The 23124-nt window shown below is 35.3% G+C and overlaps 1 protein-coding gene across 8 annotated transcripts in view; it reads right to left on the bottom strand.

Annotated features, from left to right (window-relative positions):
• Nucleotides 1-23124, bottom strand: part of LOC122524383 (SH3 and multiple ankyrin repeat domains protein 3) — a 91780-nt gene that overhangs the window by 6856 nt on the left and 61800 nt on the right. For 3 of the 8 annotated variants that reach the window (XM_043646624.1, XM_043646620.1, XM_043646619.1), the window contains 6 exons: nucleotides 19599-19980; nucleotides 16976-16995; nucleotides 2882-3007; nucleotides 1826-2006; nucleotides 1344-1663; nucleotides 885-1149 (listed from right to left, as the gene is read on the bottom strand). In XM_043646624.1, coding sequence (XP_043502559.1) covers nucleotides 885-1149; nucleotides 1344-1663; nucleotides 1826-2006; nucleotides 2882-3007; nucleotides 16976-16995; nucleotides 19599-19932 — 1246 coding nt within the window. In that variant the 5' untranslated portion in view covers nucleotides 19933-19980. Of the gene's footprint in view, nucleotides 1-884; nucleotides 1150-1343; nucleotides 1664-1825; nucleotides 2007-2881; nucleotides 3008-16975; nucleotides 16996-19016; nucleotides 19076-19598; nucleotides 19981-23124 lie in introns of those variants that run through there. The other 5 variants (XM_043646621.1, XM_043646626.1, XM_043646623.1 and 2 more) reach the window with 3 other exon arrangements.

Raw genomic sequence — 23124 nt, 5'->3', positions numbered from 1 at the left:
CCAGATTGTTTATTCAAATCTAGCAACATTGTGTATTATACGTGTGCCTGTATATGTGTATGTTTGTGTACGTGTGTTCTTTAAGAAATAATTTAGAAAACATTTTTAACGATATTTCAAAATAATTTATATCAAACGAATTTTCGTTCACACGTTTGCAAGTTTGTAGGTATGTATGTAATTGTGTGTGTGTGTGTGTGTGTGTGTATAACTTATATAACAAAATTACACCACTCGACGATTTTACACGACCATCACCACCAAATATATACTATAGATATAAATAATCCCACCATAGCATTTTTTCGATCACTTTTAATTATCATAGAATCGAATGAATTTTCTTTTCCACATTGTGTTTTACGAATCAATACAAATAAACAAATATATACAATATACATGCAAGTATATATGCATATGCATATATACTTTGATATATACATGTATATGTGTCTATTCGTATGCAAACATATTTCTTTTCATTTATCTACGATACAAACGAAACAATATTTCTATTATTTCCTACTGTTTCTACTATTTATTTGCATTTTATGGGGCCGAGAGGGGGTGGGGCTGAGCTAGGAGGAAGAACCGCGCATCCCTTATTAAAGGGTGGATTTTAGAAAGCATTGCATTCAACATTCACATGCCAAGCTTATTCAAAAAGCATGCACCTCTCGAGATATTTGTATATATCTTTCAGATCTTTTTCACAAAAATTATAAATTAAAAATGATTATAATATTATTATTATATTAATTAAACTCGACAAAAGTAATAGTAAACGATAATGATGTTATAATAACAAAAAAAATGTTGATTAAAGAAAAAAAAGAAGGCAAAAAAGTAATAGAGAAACGAATAAAAAATGGAAGATAACTTACCAACTTCTTCTAGCTGATAATTCTTGATGACTTCGGCAAGTTCCATGTTACCAGCGATAACAGCAACCTGATAAGGAGTCTGATTCGCATAGTTGAGACTATCTTTCTGTGCACCTCTGAAGAGTAGCTGACGAATGCACGAGGAATCGGTGTTGTTAACGGCACACACGTGAAGCGGAGTGTTACCAGATGCGTTACGTGCGTTCATGTCAGCACCATAGAAGAGTAAATGGTCGAGATGTTGTACAAGATTATTCCGGCAAGCCTATGGGGAGAAAAAGAAAAAAGATTCGACGTTATACACCTCTTTCCCTCAGCCTCGCCCTCTCCCACTGCCACTCCTCCCACATCACGTCATCGAATATAAAAAGAATGAATTTTGTAATGACATGGGAAACGATACTAATTGGTGTTGTGCAAAGGAAAAGATAAAAAAAAGAGTAGGTAAATGTGATAAACCTGATGAACTTCTTGCCAGCCTTGAAGATCCTGTGCACCAATGGTAGCATGATCGTGCAATAGGGTTTCGCAAAGCATCGGATCGGTTTTGAATATGACGCTGTAATACAGCGGCGTTAAACCCTTCGTATCCTTGTAATTAGGACTGGCACCAAGTTCCAATAACGTTTTAACAGCCTCTAAACTATTTCTTTCTACAGCACGGTGCATTGCCGTTAAGCCTTCTTTCGTTCGATAATCTAACAAGGCTCCACCATTGACCAATGCTATGATCACTTTAGATGGTTTTTTTAAACCCGTTGCCAGTGTCAATGGCGTCTCTGTAAAAAGAGATTTTCGTCGGTTTTTAAAACAATGAGAGACGTTTATTATTATTATTATTATATTCTCTTCGTCTTATTTTTGTTTGTTTTTTTTTAATTTTCGTATTTTGTTTTTTGTTTTGTTTTATTTTGTTAATTTGTATCGAGGAAAATCTCTACCTCCTGTCTCCTGGCAATGGAAATTCGGATCCAGACCCTTGCTGCACATCTTTGCTATCTTCTCGACTTGACTATTAGCTACGTAATCTAACAACCTTCGTAGATTAGTTCGCGTGTGCATCGCCTTCAATTGCTTCTCATCGAGGTGTAGCATCTTGTAGACACGTCTTTTGTACTTAAGCTGGAAACAAATGATCGATACGATTAATTATTCTTCTTGTTGTTGTATATATATTTTAATAGCCAGATACAATCCTCTCCTTTTATCCGAACACGTATTTTCATTTCTATTCGAATCATTTGATCATATTTAGTTTGAATATCGTGCATTTATCTACGTATTTATGGTTTTCTTTGGGGTAAAGAAACGGGGTGTCTTTGAACCCTACGCTGGGTTGCCCTGATTATCGACTAACTCCTCTTCTTCTTTCCCTTTGATCACGAGCAGGTCACTGGATGAGAATAAAACGCTTGGACGAACTCGTTTTGACACTACCCCTCTCTCCCTCTCTCATTTTTTCTGTGTGTGTGTTTAAGAGAACCAGGTCAAGAAACGAACACGGGCTACGAGCTTCTTCGTCATATTTAAAAAACTTTTCTTAAGGAAGGAAAGAAGTGAAAGAAAGAGTAAAGAGAAAAAAGGTTCTCCTTTGGTAACCCTTTTTTCACCTCGTTTCTCTCTCTCCTTCTTTTCATCCTTTTTATTTAGGTTCTCTCGCAAAATAGAACCGTTCCAGGCCATTTCGGGGCTCGAAATAATCTTCTCGTAGTAGTCGCGTCGTCAATGGGGCGTCGAGCCAGAGAAAACCATTTAAGTTTGGCCCTTTTCAAAGTACTCGAAGGACTGCGCGATATCGTTGGGGAAATTATTATTTTTTTTGGTTTCTTTTCTAACGAAAATTCCAATCAAGTTTTTTTTCTCTCGGAGATGATTATAATTAATTTGTCGATTTATTTTAATTAGAATTGAAAGGATTCTTGGAAAAGAAAAAAAAATATTTCATTCGTATATCGACGCGAGTTTCTTTTAAGGATTAAAAAATGATTCGTTCTTACCTCTAGGTAACCAACAGGACCATTGAAAGGATAATCGCCAAGGCGACGTTCCTCGTCCAAAAATTTTCCAGCCTTTCCATTGACCGGAGGACAGAAGAGGCCATAATTGAAGCTCTCCTTCAGCTCCTGCAAAGTATTTCCATTTACGGAATTTCATTTTAAACTCTCGTTTTAACGTAAACGATCATTTTTATCTTTCAAATTCACATAATGAACACACCCACCACCTATTCCACATTTCTTACGCATGCATTGTTTCAACAAAACGATAAAGGTATAATACAATTATTATTATTTTTCATTTTAACTGTCGTATGCACCATCGATCATGCACATACACGTATAATATTATTTGTAATATACAGGATGTCCAACATTTTCAAATTCTAGACATCCTATATAGAAACGTATTAATCGTTTGAAAAAAAAAAGTATTTCCAAATTTGAAGTATCGTAATATTTATCGAACGATAAATTGTTTTTTCCTTGAAATTATGGTTCACTCAAAAGAAGACAAACGAAAAGCATATTATTCGATATCGTTATTAATATATAATTTATTAATATATATTTTTTGTCGTTGCCGTTGTTGTTTTCGAAATAAAAATATAAAAGAAAGAAAGAGAGAGAGAGAGAGAGAGAGAGAGGAATGAAAAAGGTTGGCCAATCGTAGGAATTAAAAAGAGATTAATCATCCGACTCACATCAGTCTCGTTCGAAATCTCTCGAGTATCGTTTGATATTTCCTTTTTTTTTTTTTTTTCTTCTTCTTCTCCTCGACTTCCCACTTTATTCTCGTTCGATGCATATTCAAAGATTGGGGAAGTTAAAAAGAGCACGAAACGGTATTTGTAATTCACGTTTAAAAACTGCCAGCGTCGTCGTCGTCGTCGTCGTCGTCGTCGTCGTAGCATCGTAGAAACTTTATCGATTTTGTAATTAGACTACCCAATGACGTGGGTATCGATGCTTTCAACAAATACATATTACCACCGTATATCATTCTCATATAATTAATCATAATTTAATACTAACGGGGATATAAATGTTTATATTTACGATTACAAAAAATTACATTTCTCAATAAAAAGTTTCTAAATTATTTTCTAAATAAATTCTATTACGTTCTATGACAAAAAAATAAATATTTTACAATTGAAAATATTTCAAAAGAGAGACGTTTGACTCATCCTGCAATTAAGAACGAATTTGTGTTACGATAATTGACTATTTACGATTAACGATATAACTAAATGAATATTTTATCTTATCGAAAACGTTTATGTTATATTTTCACATTAGAATATACATTTGTTATAAAATAAGAAAAAGAAAAAGAGAAAAAAGTCACACGTGTTATGTATTAAGGGCATGTATTATCGCCATACGCCACGTTTACCGTAACAAAAGGTCTTCCAGAGCAAGAGAAAAAAAAATTGTGGGAGGGAAGGGGGAGGGAGGGAGGGAGAGATCCACCCGACAATCATGGCAACAATAGCGAAGAGTGGAAGACGTGCCAAATTAAAGGCCTCGAACGAAAGTGGCGATGCACGAGTCTGACTTCCCGTTTAAACCATACCTCCTCCTCCTCCTCCCCCCTCCCTCCCTGTCCACCCAACCCCCTCACGATGTGTCGGTCGTGAAAGGGGTGTGGCTGAGAAAATGGTCCGTTAAAAGAAACGAGAGGAACGAAATACTACAGAGGGTTGGTATTAAAGGGTGGACCACGGTGTTCCTACGACCAAAAAAAATGAAATAAAAAAAAACTAAAACGTTGTATCATAAGTGTTATTTGTAATTTTACCATTTCAAACTAAACCAATATTTTCTATTAATTCTAACGTATTCATTTATATATATATAAATATGTATATATTTTTCTATATTCTTATTTGTTTTGTTAGAATGATATAAAAGTAAACGTTTGAAAATTATTTACGCGATTTCTCTTTCACCGTCATTTCTTTTCTCTGCTACATCTCTTAACCCCTTTTTAGAAAGGTGGTGGGGGTGAAGTGGGAAGAGGGCAAGGGGGGGTGTAAAATCTTGTCTCTCGTTTAAAAAGATTTTCTTAACGAAGACTCGTTAGAAACTATTAGAAGAGAGGATAGACAACTATTCGAAGTTACTACGAAATGAAATCTGGGATTTTGAGAGAAAGGTTGTTTTTGTAAGCTGGGGTTGTAACAGCTGAGTGGGGGGAGGGGGTAGTGGGTAGTAGAGTTCAGACTGGAGTTTAATCATCGTGGTTGAGAGAAAAAGGAGGACAACGTATCTTCTCTGGACGTTCGTTAAATTCTGCAAACCTTAACGAACTCCTTCTCTACTTTTTTTTTCTTTTTTCTTTTTCTTTCTTCCCTTCTCCCCTCTCTGTCTTTCTCTCACTAAATGCAAGTTAAACAACGTAACTGTGCAAACAGTGACGTCTCCGCAGAATTTCTTTTTTCGAATGTCCACCATAAGTATTAAAGGTTGGATTGCGACAAAAAAGAAAAAAGAAAAAACAAAGGAGAGGATAGAAGATAAGAAAGAGAGAGTTGAGATAATAAAAGGACATTGAAGAGGATGGGTAAATGTTGACTTCGTCAGGTACATTTAATGATGCTGTCCTCCTCTCTCTCTTTCTCTCTCTTATTTAACGTCTTTGTCTTGCTTTCACACTTTAAAAGAAACTTTGAAAACAAACGTAAATAACATTTTATTCGCGATTGGATTTTATCTGCTTCAGATCTTTTTCCAAGAATTCAAAGATTTATTTTATTTTATATTATTTCATTTTAATAGCTCTGCAAATAAATCTTTGCTTGATAATAAAATTTAAAAAAAAAAAAACAAAAAACAAAGTAAAACAAAACGAAACAAACGTCAGATTTCAATTCAAACGCAAATTTCTTTGGTAGTCGGTTTTATTCTTAATGCACGCGTGGTTTATAAATGATGATTATTAAAAATAAATAAATAAAAAAGAAAAAAAAAGCAAGGAAAGAAAAAAAGTTTATCCGCTTTTCAACACAATCAAACTACCATCTCCTTCTCTCTCTCTTTTATTTGTTTTCCTTTTTATGGTAAATAAAGACATTAATATCTCCCCTTCCATCGAATCGAAGCATCTACTTGTTACTCGAGAACGGTAGCAGCAAAAACGATGGTAGACCTGCCAAACCGGCGCTCCTACTCTAATTAGTGTCCCGTAATTGCTTCATAAAGTCTTTAGAAGCGACATAATCGCACACCGAACTAACGCTTCTCTCTCTCTCTCTCTCTTTTAACACTCAGATTATCCGTCTCTTTCTCGCTCTCGTTACTTTTCAACGAGAATACGAATAAAAGATTCGTACCGAATCTTAAACCACAAATACTATTACAATTATTTATAATCCTAATCTGAAAATCTAACGTGTGTGATTAATTACTATCATATTATCTCGACAAACATTTAAATTCAATCGTCGAAGCAATAATAATGATTACAATCATTAACTTCAATCTTTTCTAGAATATTTCTATGCGAACAAAAAAATCATTTAGAATATATAAAACCAAAAAAAGAAAAAAAATAAGACAGATCTACGAATTCCCTGGTTACGTCACACCTGTGTGTGCGTGCGTGCGTGCGTGTGCGAGACGTGTGTTACACAATGACGGTTTACGCCTCGAGAGAATCTCGAAAGAATAAGACAAAAATAAAAAAAAAAAATAAAAAAGATATATACATTCAACGTATATAAAATACGAGGCCCACGAATGCTGCAACACTGAGATTCATGATGATTTTTTTTCTTCTTCATCTTCTTCTTCTTCTTCTTCTCCTTTTTTTTCTTCTTTTACCTCCGTGCATTAACAAAACGAAACCAAACGAAACAGTTGTACGTTAACTATGTATGTGTGTATATGTATACCTGTACACGTATATATATATATGTAGAAATACGTGTACGTAAGAAGACGAGAGTACATCTTTGGAGTGAAAGTTGATCTTGCTGAACATGCTTTTCCACGCTAACACACACACAAACACACACACACTTCTATATATATAAAATCTATGTAATCTTTTCCTCCCCCACCTTACCACCCCTCCCACCATTTCACTCTTCTCATTCATATACGAGTATACAACTCGTACGTTTCGATGACGTTTATACCCAACTACAAAAATATTTGTTTAAATCCGTTCATTGATCAAAAGACTCTGGGAAAAATCAAATCTAGCGTGTAGAAAAAAAGAAAGAAAAAAAAACATAATCTTAAATTGTAGAAGGGAACCCTTAGACTTTTCTCTCTCTTTATTTTTGTCCTAATCAAGTTTAGAACGAAACTATGCAACGCCGACTGTTCGTTCAGCAGCTCGTTTTAACGAACGTTGGAGGAGAGCACACACCGTGCGAGAGAGCATGGGTGCAAATGCAACGAGCTGTAAAATGCATTTATGTATGAGGGAACGTCTCGCGTACGGTGATCGAAGAAGGGAAGGGAAGGGAAGGGAAGAAAGAGGGAAACTTACTCTCTCGTCCGTTATACTTGCATCTCTTACTCTGCAAACCTTCATCTACATATGTATGCACATAATACCCGCGTGTGACACTTTTTTTCTTTTTTCTTATATATATATATGTCAAAGAAAAGATTAGAAAATAATGTTAAACGAATTACGATAATTACGAGAAGTAAATGATTTTATTTAACGGCATTTGAAAAATGCTAATTTTGTATTATTTTATTTGAAATATGGTATCAAATATTTAAGGATAAATTTAGATTTACGAAAATAAATGTAATTATATTTCAACATTTATAACACCTATAAATCTTGTTACCTTTTTTATATTATATTTTTTGTTCTCTTGTAATATATATCTCGTTTTGCGAAGAAAATATAGAAGAGAGAGAGAGAGAGAGAGGGATAGGTAGTCCCTAAGTTAAACGGCGGAGACCCTTTAGTACGGCCCTGTATGGGAGAATAATGGTCGAACCGTGTCTCAATCGTACTTTATGGGATGTAATTGCGGTCTCTGGCAACAGGGCCCTCTCCTCGGCGCGATGTTAAGCTCGTGCGGCTCATGTGCCGCAAGTGCACCAACTATGTGTATGCGTAGTACGTCTGTGTATATGTATAAGGGAAAGAAGAGGTTTGTGTCCTGGACCAAAAGAAGAACAACAACGAGAAGATGAAGATGATGAAGAAGAAGAAGAAGAAAGAAAAGAAAGAAAGAAGCGTTACGATTTTAACTTTAGCAACGAAGCACGAAACGAGTTTTCGTCATCCTCCTGCACTTTATTACGAATTTTATTTTATTCTGTTTTTTTTTTTTTTCTATTCTTCCTATACATTTTGTTAAAGTCGAGTTAATCTACAGTGTCAATAGTCACGAGTTCATCGACTCTCTGTGTATGGTAAAAACGTGCTAATCGTTGTTAATTCTACGAACGAACAAAATCTTATAAACGGGACGAGGTGTTTTTTTTGGTTCGGAATATTTGAAAAGATTATTGGAACTTTTGGTACATCCTGTAGAAAGTTGGTATAATACATGTATATTACATCGTAGCGATTCGATCTTTTAAATCGATCTTACAATCTGACGAAGTTCGAGGATTCGTGAAGAGAAGAATCGTTCGAAACCGGATACAAGGAAAATATCGATAAGTCGATGGGGGAGAATGAACGAGGGTGAGAATTGGTATGGGTAAAGGACGAAAGTGAAGATCACAAAGGTGAGTGGAATCACCCCCCTCGCGGGCCGGGCGCAACAACATCGGCGTTAAAGAGGAAATACGAGCCATAAACCTTCGATGTACGTGCTATGGACCACTAGAGGAAGAAAGAAGGAAGGAAGGAAGGAAGGAAAGAAAGAAATAAAGGGATAAAGAAAAAGGGGGACACACACCGAGGAATACAAAATCGAATTGCTGTGTACTCTTAAAAAAAGCAGTTTGAAGTTTAACAACCATGTCTTTCGACGTACGCACACACCAAAGTAAAATTCCTTTTCGATCGAGCTTGATAATCTTCTTCTTCTCTCTTCTTCTTATTTTTATTTTTATTTTTATTTTTTTCCTAAAGCCACTTTCATTTTTTGTTATTCTTTTACAATTTCCGTTTGCGTGCCGTCCACAGATGACAACGTCACATAGCGCCTCCAGCATCATCTTCTTCTTCATCTTCTTATTTTTATTCTTCTTCTTCTTCTTCTTCTTCTTATTCTTATTCTTCTTCTTTTTCTTCTTCTTAGTCGAAGTATCGAAGAAATAAGAAAATATTCACTTTACTCGCTTCTATAATACAATAGATGATATTTTTTTTGGACGCAAAACTCTTTTCAAATGCTCGAACAAATATTTATTACCTTTTTACAAAAATCTTAATCCGATTAGTAATCGAAGCACGCGTTAGAATATTTTTAACCCGAATTCTTCAAATCTACCTGAATTTTGTCTAACTTCCTGTTGTCTTCTCCCCGATTTCTATCTTTTTTTGGATGGGGGAGTGGGGGGAGGGGGAGGGGGGAACGATCACGCGCATACACATTTATACATTTATTTTTCAACTTCCTCTCGTCGTGCAAGTTTTCATAGTCCGAACCAATCATCCTTCATCCTGCTACTTCTAGGTAAAAAAGAAAGGAAGGAAGGGAGAAAGAGAGAGAGATAGAAAGATAGAATGAAAGAAAAGGTAAGATGAAGTCATCGAGTTCGTCGGTCTCGAATACGATTCGTTCGATTCCAAGAATCCTTAGGTACTTTACCACGAAAGATTATGCCTTCGTGTAGAATGTAATGATTACCATAGCGATTGCATCATCGACACAACCCGTAAGGAAAGCTACACACACACAGACACACATATACACGCACATTGCATATCGATGCAAACTCTTGTTTATCGAAAATGAAATATAAAAGATGTTTGAAACGTTTCGTCATCTGGGATAATTTACGAATGATTTTTGAACACTTCAAGGATCACCACGATCGTCTATTATAATGATTTCACTCAAAATATGAATCGCGTGTCCTGAGAAATCATCTCTCGAAAGTATGGATGTTAAATTAGAAGAGAAGATAGAAAGATATAATAGATGAATTAATGAACTAGGATAATAGGGAAGATAAAAAGACAACAAAATGTTGTAGCTAGGTATCATCCTATCCTTGTTAACCTAATTTCAAAGAAAAAATATCCGATACTATGAACATTCGAATAAATCTATCAAAATTTCTTTCTATCCTCGCGCACATACACATGTGCATAGCATTTGCATAGCAACGAAATAACACTGAATGATGCGAGTATGAAAAAAGATTTAAAAAAAGAACAAAAGTATTATGACTTTCCCAAAAACGTTTAGGTATTTCGCGTGAAACCTAATCAACTGAATTATACGATTTAAAGCTTACATAAAAAGATATTCGCGTGCGGCGTGATGATAGGTAAATATATATACATATATATATATGCGTATGCATGTATGTATATGTCTGAGTGAATAAGAAAACAGTCATGCCGATCTTCCTTCAGCATTGCCAAGACTTTAGAATGCAAATTGAACGCTGCGAATCCTTGCCTCTCTGCTTGTACCTTGGGGACAGAATCTGCTTAGGTGGCTATGGACAGTCGATGGTATGCCAGACCTCTCTTATATGTGTCTTAGTGTACGTGTATACTTCTCTCTCTCTCTATCTCTTTCTTATGTATATACCTATGCACGTTTATGCATCGTCTTGGCCGACCTACAGTGGCGTAGAAACTAACTAAATTCTCTTCCTTTTTTAATCAATTTTATTCATTACCCCATCACTTTGTTTTTTAAACAAATTGATCTTCCAAATAATTCTCCTATCGTATTATTTATGATATACGAATTGATTCGATCTATCAACGATGGTTTAAAATCTGCAAAAAAAAATAAAAAGAATTGGAGCTTTACTTTTGATCAATTTTATTTATAATCGTTACGCCATTGTTAATGCACAGAATGCGAGAGAAAGAGTACCTATGTGTATAGTCAATACACAACTATAAATGTAAATCTGTATTTATATAAGAGAGTAAGAGAGTAACTAAGAGAGAGAGAGGGGGGAGAGATTCTCAGGTCACACGATAATGACCTTATTACAGGAATTATGGGTTTCCAGCTTGGTAAGGGCCGCGAGGGAGTCTCCTGAACGTTTTACTTTTGTTTCGGAACTCGGACCGAGTCATCGACTGGTTCCGGTTTACACTTTTGTTCCTAGAACGTTACAATAATCGTTATCCTAAACAAAAACATCAAAATATCTTTCCTAACGATACTAATTTCATTCCTAGAACGAGAAATAAATCAAACTGTATACTCAGAAAATTTTCTATCCGAAATAATTAATAATAATAATAATAATAATATATTTATGCGCGTTATATGCAAATTTATTTGTACGGGGGAGCAAAAAAAAAGGTAAAAGTAAATTTGTAATAATTTTTTAATATATCGACTAGGAAAGTTAGGATGATCGAGTCATCGGGACTGGTTCCGGTTTACACTTTCGTTCCTAGAACTTCAGGACGATCTGCTCCCGAGCGGGAGGATCTAAAGAAACAAAACAAAAATGGAGAACCGGTAGAACGTTCCTCCTTACAACTACTCGGATCTTCTTCTTCCTTCCTTCCTTCCTTCCTTCTCTTCTTCTACTTCTTCTTCTACTTCTTCTTCATCGTCTTCTTCTTCTTCTTCTTCTTCTGTTTTAACGAAACGACGTTGAAAGTGGATTTGCGAGATAGTACTAAGGCCAATCAACCTCCTTCTTCCGTACGGTGACGTTCATTTCTAGCGTTAATTTCTCTACCTACTCTTTAATCGGGGTAATAACGGAACTAGTTTATAAATAGAGAGAGAAAGAGAAAGAGAGAATCACTTAAAGTATTATCTCTGTCTTTCTTATCCTCCTCCTCCTTCCCTCAATTAAATCCATAAACTAGTAGAATTTAAATTACAATTATCGATGGGGGGCAAAAAATTGTCAACGTTTTAATAGGCAAACTAAACTTCGAATTTCTATCGTTCCGTACCCAGTTCGATTTTTTAATTCCAAACGAATGTTTAACAAAAATATGAATCGATGTTCGAAAGATTTCGAATCTTTGCCATTTTGAAATGGTAAAAAGCATTTAGGAAGTATTCGTTGTCGTTAAATTTGTCGAGGAGCCTCACAACCCAGGCACCTTTCGCAGTGTAACTCAATTTTCTGGATCGTGGAATCGAATCTGCGTTGGGTTCCTGGTAATTGCCAATCAATTCTGGAAACAGTTGGCCCGCACGTGACACGACGGTATTTCGTGATCGATAGATCGATCGATCGATCGATTCCTTTCATCCAATATTCCCCAAAGATCGAACATATATTATACCACACCCTTCTTCTTCTTCTTCTTCTTATTCTATTTCTCTTTTTATTTCTCACCGAACTTATTCTATTTTCGCATTGACGTGAAAATTATACGAACGAGACATTTCTCTATAATAACAAAAAAAAATTCCTATGATTTATTTGGACAACGAAATTGAACGCAGAAAAAAGTAAAAAAAAAAAAGAAAAAAAATAAAACAATACCACACCACGAAGGAGAAGACAAATAAAATTCATCAAATATTTTGCTGCAATTCCCCGAACGAATTCACCGGGGTCTCGGGTCGATGGTCAATGGTAAAACTTTCCGAATGATATTTAAAAATCAATTACATGTGTTTTTTTTTTTTGTTTTTCCACTAATCGACTTCCTTTATTTTCTTTTCCCTTTGAGATAATAAATAAGTTGAAACGAAGGGAAAGAAAAGGAAAATGACTCTCTCGACCCGGATAGAAAAATTGTCGATCCAGCCAAAGAGTAAAAGAGAGAAAGAGAAGTACAGCGCATAACCATAATTCGTAGTAACGTTGTATCATACTCGAAGGTAGAACGATTTTCGTCGTGTCTCGTGACTTGGATTCAGTGGCGAGGTGCTCGTAGGATTCTTAAAGACAAGAGTTAAGGAGAAGAAGAGGAAGATAGTACTGGGGGTAGGAGGTGAGGTGAGGGGGTTGCCGAGGGATAAAGGGAAGAAGGAGGAGGAGGAGGAGGAGGAGGAGGGCTATGTACAAGGAATTCATGAATACGAGATTGCACTCGGAGAGCCCCGGGTAAATGGCTTGCTGTGGATGCTGGCTACTCTTCTTCTTGGGTTGAAAGACTTAGTTCAGAGAGAGAGAGAGAGAGAAAAAAAAGAAGAAAAAGAAGAAGAAGAAGGATTTAAAAAGAGAACTTTTAACATATCTCTCTCCCCCTCACTCGCTCGCACACATACATATACAGCAGACACAGACTTACATAGTTACGGTGTCTTGCTCATTCTTACTCCCTTTCGAAGGAAACAAAAGTATACCTAATGATCGATTAAAATTAAGTAGTCATTTAACAGAACAAGTGTTCAGTGTTTAGTATAATTTGTCTATCCCTCCTTTTCCCCCCTAAGTTAGGCCATTTGAAAATGGCTCGAGGTACTGCAATAGACATTATTGGCTAATGTAGGTAAGAAATTATTGTAATGACTTCGATACAATACACAATCGGATACACTTTTTTCTCTTTACGCTCTTTCTATTCAACCAAACGAGATAATATTCTGTTTGCGTGTTTCTATATAGAATATATATCCGGTCTCGTAGATCATTTCGCGATTTTTTTCTCTTTTCAGAGTCCTCGATGTAATTGGACTTTACTTTGTCGGGATTGGGAGAATTGACTTCTACGAAAAACATCATTTGAAAGTATCTTCCTCCTTCGGGGGAAAGGGGGTGGTAAATGTCAAGCCGATGTTTCTTTTCAGAATTTACTTCGGTAGACGTCTGTACGAACAGGTAATCAAAATTAATAATTATTTATAATGTAATATATTAAATGACACTGTAGCCGCGTATACAAATGAAATAAAAAAGTCAAATAAATTAATTGTAGGTTGATTTAAACGATTACGTTCACTCGGATGTTAAGTTTTGGTATTCGAAGAGAAAGATCATCGATCTCCATTCGATCTAGATCCTCCTTGATCGATTGGATGCTAAGGATAGAAATAAGAGAGAAAGAAAACTTCCAAGAATGACACATACATTTGTTCGATGTCTACTCAGCAAAAGGATTTGCTTATCCTGACAGTAAAGATCGTTTGTTCTTCCTCGCAACTGTCCTTCTCCCTTTCCATCATTTTATTATGTTGCTGCAGTCCTTCTCTCTCTCTCTCTCTTACTTATGCAGTACACTACCTTGAATAATTTCTACGAAGGAACGAACGAATCGATTCGTAAGCATTGATCACGGTCACGTACCACGTGTATACGTTCTTAAATACGAGCTTTAGATCATCCCGATCGTTGAAAGCAAACATGTAACACTAACGAATACAACTTCGTATAATAAATTGTTAGTTAATTGTAGAAATATACTCTGCTGTATACTTTATGGTATGTGCACATTAATAAAAAATGAAAAAGAACATTTTTCTCGTTAACGGAACAATAGAAAATAGACGAATATTTGTTGGAAATCATTTCTTTGCGATACTTTCATTTCAAAGTTCATAGTTATACCGTTGAATAGTTTAGAATGAAAAAAAAATACAATCATATAGAAACTAACGTACCAAAGATGGAAATCAATGGTCCATTGTTTAATTGACTTTTTTTAAGGATAAGATTAACAAGAGTAGTACGATCTAAATCTCGGTATATGGTGCGGTTTGTCACACGCCGTTGACCATAATATTATGGTCGTTTCCATCGTGGATTTCTTCGACTTCCTTGAAAAATATTCTTAACGCTTGCTGACGACTATAAAAGCGTAACTATTAAAAGAAGATAATAAAATAAAAAGCGAAGTTCCGGGTATGGTGAGTGTTATACGAGTGGTAATTAAAAAATTGTTTTCCTTCCCCCTTTGTAAAATATATCTCTTATAACGATTTAATCTGAGATCCTAATTAAAAAGGAAAATAATTAAATATAAAAAACACGATGAGAGTATATAAATGATTACATTTAAAGAATTGTATTCTCCCCGAAAAATATTCAAATGCGAGTAAAAGTGCACGACGAAACCTGGGGAAGAAAAAAGAAGAAGAAAAAAAAAAAACTTATAGAAATAATCTGAAAGAACGATGAGAGATCTAAGGTGAAGGATGATCCAGGTTCACGATCATGGATCACAATGATCTTACACCCACGTATTACGCTCGAGGCTGCAACTTTCAAGATACAACTTCTACACGATGAATTTATCCTCAAAGAGATACACACACACACATACACACGTACACGCGAATAGAAATATGTATAAGTATATTCGTATTTCGCAGGATAGAAATAGATAGATAGAGTAAGAAAGAGAGAGAGGTAAAAAGAGAAAGATATACAGAAGGTAATACATACGCGTCAATGTGTACCGGTGCTAGTACCGGTAATGCTCCTTGCCCGGTTCCGGTCTGCTCTTTTACTAACATATCTCAGTCTCGTACGTTGTTATATCGAAATACGTGTACATTGATGGAGACCAGCCATTGTGTAATGATAAAGGATACCACAATCGCGAAGGTAATAACGTTATCGTTATCTGTCCTCAGATATTGATAGCTCGATAATAATATTCGTGTTAGAATCGTGCTATTCCTATTTGCGCGTGCTTTTATCTCTTTTTATTTCTTTACTTCTTTCTTTCTTACGAGTTAATATTTGAATAATAAATATTATTTTATCAATCATTGATATCAAATTATTTTATGCTATAATATTTAATCTACGCGCGAGTAAATATCTTTATTAATTATTATTATTATTTAATTGTTCAAACAAATTTGTACGTACGTACGTGTGAATCAATGCCTATTGGCTGATCAATAATTTCGTTCAATTATCCTAATGAAAGTATGTATGAAGAAAGTATTATTAAATTAATCGTTCAATCATATAATACTGCATTTAATTCTCGAATATTTTCAATAACAATATATATAATATGCATGCGATTGAAATGTTATTTATATACGAAAATATTTAATCGGTTATTCGTAACAATCGTTAATTATAATTATTCTTTCAATTTAATCGAATAAATATTTATATATATAAATATATCTATCTTCGTTCATTGAAAATCGATAAAATTTATTGGCGAATTAATATTAGATAGATTGATAAAATATTGAATAAAAAGAAAGAAGAATTGTTCGAATATAAAATAGAAAGAAATAAAGAAAGATGAAGTAATAGCAGCAGCAGCAGCACCAGCAGCTATAGGAAACCTTTCGTTTACCTCTCTCAAACGAAACTGAAAGTCAGCACGAAGCAAGACGGTAGGAAAATAGGACGAGTCAACACTATGTTTGACCTCGATCGAGGACACACATTCGCGCTCGCGAAGACTTACGAGTACTATGCCACAAGTCTAGTAAATAAAAGACGCGTTAACGTACGTAATCGATCAAGAAAAACTTTTCCTTCGACGGATAAACAAACGACATTTTTTTTTTCTTTTTTACCGAACAAAACATTTTTCTATCTCTCTCTCTCTATTCTATAAAAATACATTTGAGTGAACCATATTAGTTTGATTTATATTTTGAACATGCTTTATATAGGTCTTCGAAAAAAAACGACATGACTTCATTATGCTAATAGCATGCAAGATTATATAATTTCTATCTATACGTCGTTCAATTCTTTAATATTCATATGTAAATGTGTATTATGTCATTTATATCATACTAATTACGATAATTAAATACGATATAAATTCTTGTAATAAATTAATTTTCAAAATGAATCTCCGAAAAATTGATTAGAAATTTGAACGAATTCCTAATCAAGTATAAGATCTTAATTATCTAACAATCTAATCATTCTAAGAAAATAATCTAACGACGTTCATGCGTATATTGAAAAAAGGTGCGTGTATAAGTGAATATAACAATTATACACGTTTGTAGTAATAATTGAGATTAAAAAAAAAAAGAAAAAGAAAAAGATAGAAGAAGGATAATAATAATAATAATAATAATTTGTCGCATGCTATTAGTAATAGTGAAGACGTACCCTGTACCAAGTGGCCACCTGCGAGACGCATCGAAAGGGGTTGGAGAAGCGATGTTTAATCCGTACAACGGAGGGTGTAGGTAGGTGGTGGTGGTCGAATCAGGCCCGTTTGTGTAATATATATATATTTTTTGGTATTTTTTTTTTTTTGGTATTGGCAGACGTGTGTCACGCAGTACACGAGGGAGATACGTGGTCCCAACACACATATAGACGAGAGCACAGGTGAAGTAGTAGTAGTAGTAGTAGTAGAAGTAGTAGTAGTAGTAGTAGTAGTAGTAGTAGTGGTAGTAGTGGATGGTGATGGTGTAGTAGTAGTAGTAGTGGTGGTGGTGGGTGTGGTAATGTGTTCACAGGCCCCGTGAAAGCGAGGCAAAAGCAAAAACAACAAACAACAAACAACAACACCACAGGTCAGAAAAAAATTACTATTATTTATGTATGAATAATATATACTCGCAAATTGAATATAGTGCATATATATATATATTTACGTTGTTTAATAAATAGTGTAGAGACTAAAAAATATTGCATATATGTATAGATATCGTATTTTTTTGATATGATGCACTCATGTGTTTTACATTTATATCGATTTTTAAATCGATTCTAATATATTTTGTTATAAGTAAATTCGAATAGTATAATTATGTATACATATATAAAATATTTGATTATGGTGATATGCGTGTAAAAGGGAACCACGTTACGAGTTCGAAAAATTTCATTCGTTAAAAATAGCTTTGACAAAATGAAAATATATTAAATAATAACGAAGTGCATCGATCTAGAGGATGACAAACAAATTTGGATACAGTGGTGTGGTAGCGTATCATTAAACTACAAATATTGCAAAACTTGAATTCGAGCTCTGATCAAAAAGAAAATAAAAGTAACAAATTAATGGGAAAGATAAATTTTCACATAGAATATTTAAATAAGAGAAGAGAAGAACAAAAAAACAAACCAAATTCAAGAAAAGCATCGAACTCGTGATCATGGTTGGTGTTGTGAATACTAAATATAATGCGGATTATTTTCAAAGCAGATTTTTATCGAAGAAATGAAACGTGAACGAGCATCGATTATTTCATACAATTAAACCTCTCTCACGCGTGATTTTCTCTGTCACTTTTATAAAGTTAAAATCAGTTAACTTGAATAAACCGATTATCCAAAAAAAAAAAAAAATAGAAAAATCAGGAACGAAAGTGACATGCCGTTTTTCCAAAGGAAGTATTTTAGAAACAAAATTTGGCCTCGACTATGGTCGAACAAACTTTAGCATTAAAAAAAGAAAAGCCGTGAGAGGATTTAAGATGAAACGATGGTCGCGGGAGGTTTTTTTTTTTTTTTTTGTTTGAAGAAATATTCCACTTTTAAGCTGATATAGATTTCTGGAGCTGAACAAATGAACAAATTTTCTAAAGGGATACAAGCTGCTTATTTTATAGTTTTTTTTTTTTTTTAAATATATATACGGGAGTAACCATAAGATTATTATGGGGCTTTTGGTGCTGTACCTCCTATGTCCACGGAAGGCAAGCATGTGAGGACAGAAAAGACGTAACGCGTGAAAATCGTTGACAAAGAGGAATCATCAATCAAAAATAATTACAATGATAACTAAAATAATAAAAAAAAAGAAAATGAAAAATAAAAGGATCCTCGATCGAACGAAAAAACGTTTTTAAAAATACTTATATATATAAGAATAAAATATATATATATATTAAACTAAAAATGATGATCGAAGGGATACTGTGGTCAAACTCAGGTACGCAGGAAACAATTTGATTTAAAATTCATTGTTACAATGTAAAAAATTTCTCGAAGGAAACGAAAAATCGTCGAAAAAGATTCGATCCTGCGTACACCAACGTGACTTTCAGTAAACCCCCTAAGGCTCGGTGTATCAATAATAAAAACTAAAGGAAATCGAGAAAGAAATGTATGGGGGAATTTGAAAGAGAAAGAGAGAGGGGGGGGGGTAAAAAGAAAAAAAGAAAATAAAAGAAAAGGAATGAAAAGGAAAGACATACACAGGATGATTCCCTGGCATATCCACGAGTCGTGGAACTCGTTATTACTCCCTCTGGCGGTGGTTAATTTCGCGCTCTCTGCAATTTCTCGAAATCGGCATGTAAAGTGCATCACAGCCCTGCCAGTGATACGACATTGTGCGCGCGCGCATGTTTCTATTACAAGCGGATGAGCTATAGGTTTTAATAAGAACATCCTTGAAAATAAAACAACCAAAATATTCCAAACAAAATAAAAAACTAACTCCTTACATCCTACTCCCATTTATGTCCTTTTATTTTTTTTTTTTTTCTTTTCTTTTTCCTTTCTTTTTCTCTAAATATATAAAAGATCTTTTCTTTCAACAGCTTCCTTCGATCGATAACGATCATGATTCTAGAAGAGATATTATAACCAAGAAGATTGGATAAAGTTAGTATAAAAAAAAAACAAAATAAAAAGGTCTTATATATATTAACCAAGTTAATTTCAAGAACATTCTTATAGATTTTCTTCCTGTGGCTTCTCAAAGATGAACCACCTTTCTTATAGGTTAGTTATAAAAACGATGAAATATCGAGAAGGAGTAAGGATGTTCTTACCTTGGGTAAAGATGCCAGACATTGTTGCTTCACGTCCCAGACGAGCTGATCCTTAGGAAATTGAAGACACTTGCTAACGTAGAGTTCCGGTACGTGAACCCTAGCAAGAAGTACACCTTCCTCGACTGGTCCAGCCTCTGATACTGCAACACCACTGGCATCTTGATTCTGTTGCTGAGCCTGACCTTGGGATTGGCCAGCAACAGTGGCCTGAGGACTGGCCAGTTGTGATTGACCCGAGCAAACGTTTCCTGCTGACTGTAGTCCTCCTTGCTGTTGCTGTTGCTGTTGCTGCTGCTGCTGCTGAGATTGTTGATTCGGTCCCGCCTCCATTGCGAGGACCTCGCTCTTTCAGACGATTCCACGGTCACGGAATCACATCTGAAACGAAAATCGAATAACCCTAACGTTTAGTTATGCGAATAGTTGAAATATTCCATGCATTAGAGGAATGAGGAAAGGATCCGAAGATAGTTTTCTTTTGTAAATTATCAAGATGAATATCGAATCGAAGGAGAGATACGTGTAACAAGCGTGTAAACGCCATAAACGCGACGCATGCTACGAGAAATCTTTTCAGAGGACGTAGGAAAACTGAGGAGTACGGTAAAGAGAAATTGCTCCGAGCCATTGGCGTAAAAACGAGCAATCAAATTATATAACAATTTATAAAATCTCCCTTAATTTATTAAACGGTTACCGTAGTAGTAGTTCAATGAATATACCTTAATAGATTGTCGTGGTATGCGGAAACGGAAGAGATGCCATGCCGCGCGAACGTTTAACGTAAAGTTAAACGAGAGAAAATTCAAAGATTTTCCCATGATCAAAGGGGTCTTCGTGGAATGAACCCAAACAAAACACGCGGACTATACCAATATCTTTCGATTCAAAAAACATGTGTGACAGTAAGTGAGATGAAATGATGGGAGAGAAGAAGAAGAAGAAGAAGAAGAAGAAGAAGAAATCAGAAGCAACGAAATAAAAGTAAATACACGAGAAACATGTAAGGAATTAAACGATCCCACCCTATGAATATTACAATCATGATAAAAATGGACAATGGGTATTACCCATCTCCCTCTTACACTTATACTTACACACAGAAATAGGAATAAAGACGTAACGAGGCGATCTTGAGCCGTGCTATACGGGCCATTAGCTAAGCCAGACGCATATCCCATGTAAGATAGAATGAGGGACAAGGAAGGAGAATATTCCTAGGTTCCATATTACAAGAATGAGAGAGAGAGAGAGAGAGGGAGGGAGAGGGAGAAACCGAGAGGGAGATGGGTGTCACAAGACCGGAACTATAATCGTATAGTTGTCACTTTTGGTATGCAGATGGAAGAGTAGACTGTGAAGTAAAAGGTAAAAGGTGTATTGCAGCTGAAAAGAGGGAAATCTGAGTACTTTCCCCTCTCTCTCTCTCTCTCTCTCTCTCTCTCTCTCCTTCTTTCTTTTACATTTACTCTTTATACCCCATTTATATGTACTTATATTCCCAAGTCTTTTTATTATCATTGTCCTGTTAATTTTTTTTTTTGTTTTAAACGGGAGTAGAGGGTAGGTGCGGGTTATTATCACATCGGTTAGGTAGCTCTCTAAGTAACATTTTCATAAATTAATTATAACATATGCAAGATCGTTACCGAGTTTCCAGTTTTCGTACGTACTTGTTATCTGAGTTAGCGCGATAGTTATCTCCGTTTTTATTATACACCTACGTATCTTATTTTACACGTGTTTGCTTATATGAGACTTATCGAAAAGATGTTTAAACTTTGATAAAAATAAGGATAATGATATTAGGGTCCGTGTGTGTTTATGTGTATGTGTAAGAGAGAGAGAGAGAGAGAGAGGGAATGTCAGGGCCGTCCCTTAACCTTTGTCGTCCTTCGAACATCCTCCTCCCTCAACAAATGTCGTTGTCCTCTTACCGAGAAAACCTTACATAGCCTTGAACAATCTTTTTCAACAGTTTTAATTACGTTCGAATTAAGCTTACAGCCTGTTTAAAACAACGCCCACGCGAATTGCTACGTACCTGCCGTTGAAATCTTCAGGATCGTATCTAGACAATTTTTTCGTCTATTCTCCGAGCTACGTATACTCCCCAACGAAATCAAGTTAAAGATCAAACGCGTTGATTGGTGTTCAAATCCCATACGATACGATCCCGTACGAGAAAGGTTTACAACGGAAATTACAAAATTTCTCTCAACAGCATAAGGGTTGCATAAAGATATTTACGAATATCTTTACGTTACGTTGTTGAGAAGTGTATAAAAAAAAAGAAATGTTAAAAATTCGTCTATCGTTCGTGTTTCGCGAAAAGATATTCGTAATATACGTAAGAAGAAATAAATTGTCTAGATGAGATAAAATAGAAATGGTTTGGGTGCGCTGGAGGTGGAATATGGATACGGCCCTGCCTAGGGTGTCCAGACAGAAAAATCGCAAAGGCTCTCCTCTCTCGCTATACTCGATGAGAGTAGTGCCACGAATAAGGGCCACATAAAGACGGGTCATAAAACTATGATTTACTGCTTGTCATTGATGCGTTTGCTGTCCGTCCGTTAAGATCCTTCTCTCCAGTTCATCATCGTCTCCTGGGTTCGTTCCCTCTTATTATCTTTCTTATACTCTTTCTTCTTTTGCATTCAACCTTCCTCGCGAAAAATAAAAAAAAGAAAAAACGAAAAAAAAAAGAAGATAAGACTAACAATAATCGATTCCGTAATATAAATTTCAACTATATCATCAAGAATCATTCGTTTAACAAATTATTATTCTTTTTTCTTTAGACTGAGAAATAATAAAAAGAAGAAGAAGAATAAGAAGAATAAGAAGAAGATGTTTTTAATTCCTAAGGTTCCCCAGGTACCGCGGGTTTAATACTGAAACCTTTCCAAAGGTTTGTCCTTGAGTAGGCTTCTCGCAAGGGCTTCTTCATTCTTCATGCATTGTCCTCCAAGCATAAGTCATATATACATACATGCACGCGCATACATGTAAATATATATATATATATATACATATATATGGGATGTGGTCAGTGGGTTATTTAAAGTTTTAACGCAGTCAGAACTCATGGCAAGAAGAAGACGGTCGTGTTTAATGGTGTCTGCGGTTTCCCATCAAACTTCTCTCTCTCATAGTGTGTACCTGACATCTCGCACTTACCTTCTATATATTTTCTCTCTCTTTCTATCCTACTTGGTTCATGTATCGCCCTGCGGGAGTCTTTTAACCGATCTTCACCCTCTTCTTCTTCTTCTTCTTCGTCTTCTACTTCTTCTTCTACTTCTACTTCTTCTTTTGGCTGCATTCAAATCGAATCTTTTGCTGCTTGGATATCCGTAAATTGATTTTTCTCGCTTTCCTCAGCCTACCTTCGTTTATTACCACTACCAACAACCGGTTGGCCCTGCTGAACCTCTTAAAACTCTCTCTCTCTCTCTCTCTCTCCTCTCTCTCTCTCTCTTTCTTTCTCTTTCTTCAAAGTTATTACCTATCACGCGT

Source organism: Polistes fuscatus, unplaced genomic scaffold (assembly GCF_010416935.1).
Source record: "Polistes fuscatus isolate 324 unplaced genomic scaffold, CU_Pfus_HIC Scaffold7, whole genome shotgun sequence".
NCBI classification, from domain to species: domain Eukaryota; kingdom Metazoa; phylum Arthropoda; class Insecta; order Hymenoptera; family Vespidae; genus Polistes; species Polistes fuscatus.
This window is presented reverse-complemented; position numbering and strand designations above follow the sequence as displayed.